This window comes from Octopus bimaculoides, chromosome 4, assembly GCF_046866305.1.
Source record: "Octopus bimaculoides isolate indiv1 chromosome 4, ASM4686630v1, whole genome shotgun sequence".
Lineage (NCBI taxonomy): Eukaryota > Metazoa > Mollusca > Cephalopoda > Octopoda > Octopodidae > Octopus > Octopus bimaculoides.
The window spans coordinates 118,788,916-118,790,241 of NC_142931.1; the positions used below are offsets into that span (position 1 = coordinate 118,788,916).

Consider the following 1,326-nt stretch of genomic DNA (forward strand, 5'->3'; position numbering starts at 1 on the left):
CATCGTCATCATCATCGTAATCATCATCATAATTATCATCATCATCATTGTTGTCATTTTTGTCAACATTTATCATCTCTGAGGAATTATCCTTGCTAGTTAATGCCTGTACACCAGCTGAATTCAGCAGTTTTTTCCTATCAAGACAGAAGGTTGAAGAACATGGTGGCTAAACTGACATTCAGAGCAACCAGTAACACAAGCAGTTGTCTTTGCTGACACCAATCCTGTAAATGAACAAAAACAAAAACAAAAATAAAAATGAGATTGAGGACGAAAAGAAATACAGAAGAACTAGTATAGAATTTACTTTTCATCTTAGAGACTAAAATAAATATTTGCAACTAAATTGACTTTTGGAATAGCCAGAAAGAGTTTGAACATTATTATCTCCAAATGCTGCTGTGAGCGCTACATTAGTTGGACAATGTGGAAAATATTCCATAAATAAAGTCAAAATGATGTTGGTATCAAGTTCACATATCACCCAAGATTTGGCCCCAGAATTATATGCCCTCTACAAAAATTAAGCTCACATTACATAACATTGCATCAAAACGTTTTTATCACAACTGGTTCAGCCTTATTCAGTGTTATTTCAGAAAAAAAAAAAGAATCAAAGAAGGAAATGACCCTATAACATTCAAATGATACCTGGACAAATTCCTCCAAGAAATACCAGATAAACCATTGACACCTGGGTACATCTTAGCAGGCAACTACTTCCAGTTTAAACGGGGTCGGGTCTTTCTAAAACATGATTAAAAGACTACCATATATATGACGGGCTTCTTTCAGTTTCTGTCTACCAAATCCACTCACAATAGTAGAAGACACTTGCCCAAGGTGCCACGCAGTGGGACTGAACCTGGAACCATGTGGTTGGTAAGCAAGCTACTTACTACTCAGCCACTCCTGAGCCTATATATGTCTATATATATATATATATGCATATATTTACATATGTATTTATATGGACATATATATATATATATATATATATATATATATATATATCCAGCCTTAGGGGTCAGCCACATTTAAGTGGCAAATATACTTCACCTTGTCATGCAGTTACTGTTAATACCTCGTTCAGAGATTTAACACATGTTGCATGATCAGCAAGAATGATCATACGCTATGGTACTGACTTCTCAAAACCATGTCAGTACTGAAAGCTAAATAGTAAATCTCTGAACCAATATTGCTACTGTTGCTGCTTATAGTTTAGTCATACTCATGATGAGAGAATGTGTGTGGCTTAGTGGTTAAGATCTTCAGCTCATGGTCATAAGGTTGTAAGTTCAATTCACAGTGATGTGGTGT

General features: G+C 35.2%; 1 protein-coding gene across 1 annotated transcript in view; it reads right to left on the bottom strand.

The window, feature by feature from the left end:
* The window catches only part of LOC106879607 (junctophilin-1), a 432,041-nt gene that overhangs the window by 2,238 nt on the left and 428,477 nt on the right, over positions 1-1,326 (bottom strand). Inside the window, exon 5 of the mRNA XM_089351238.1 lies at positions 1-227. This exon is cut by the window's left edge and continues 2,238 nt beyond it. Within this exon, the coding sequence (XP_089207364.1) occupies positions 141-227 (87 nt within the window). The 3' untranslated portion in view covers positions 1-140. The remainder of the gene's footprint in view (positions 228-1,326) is intronic.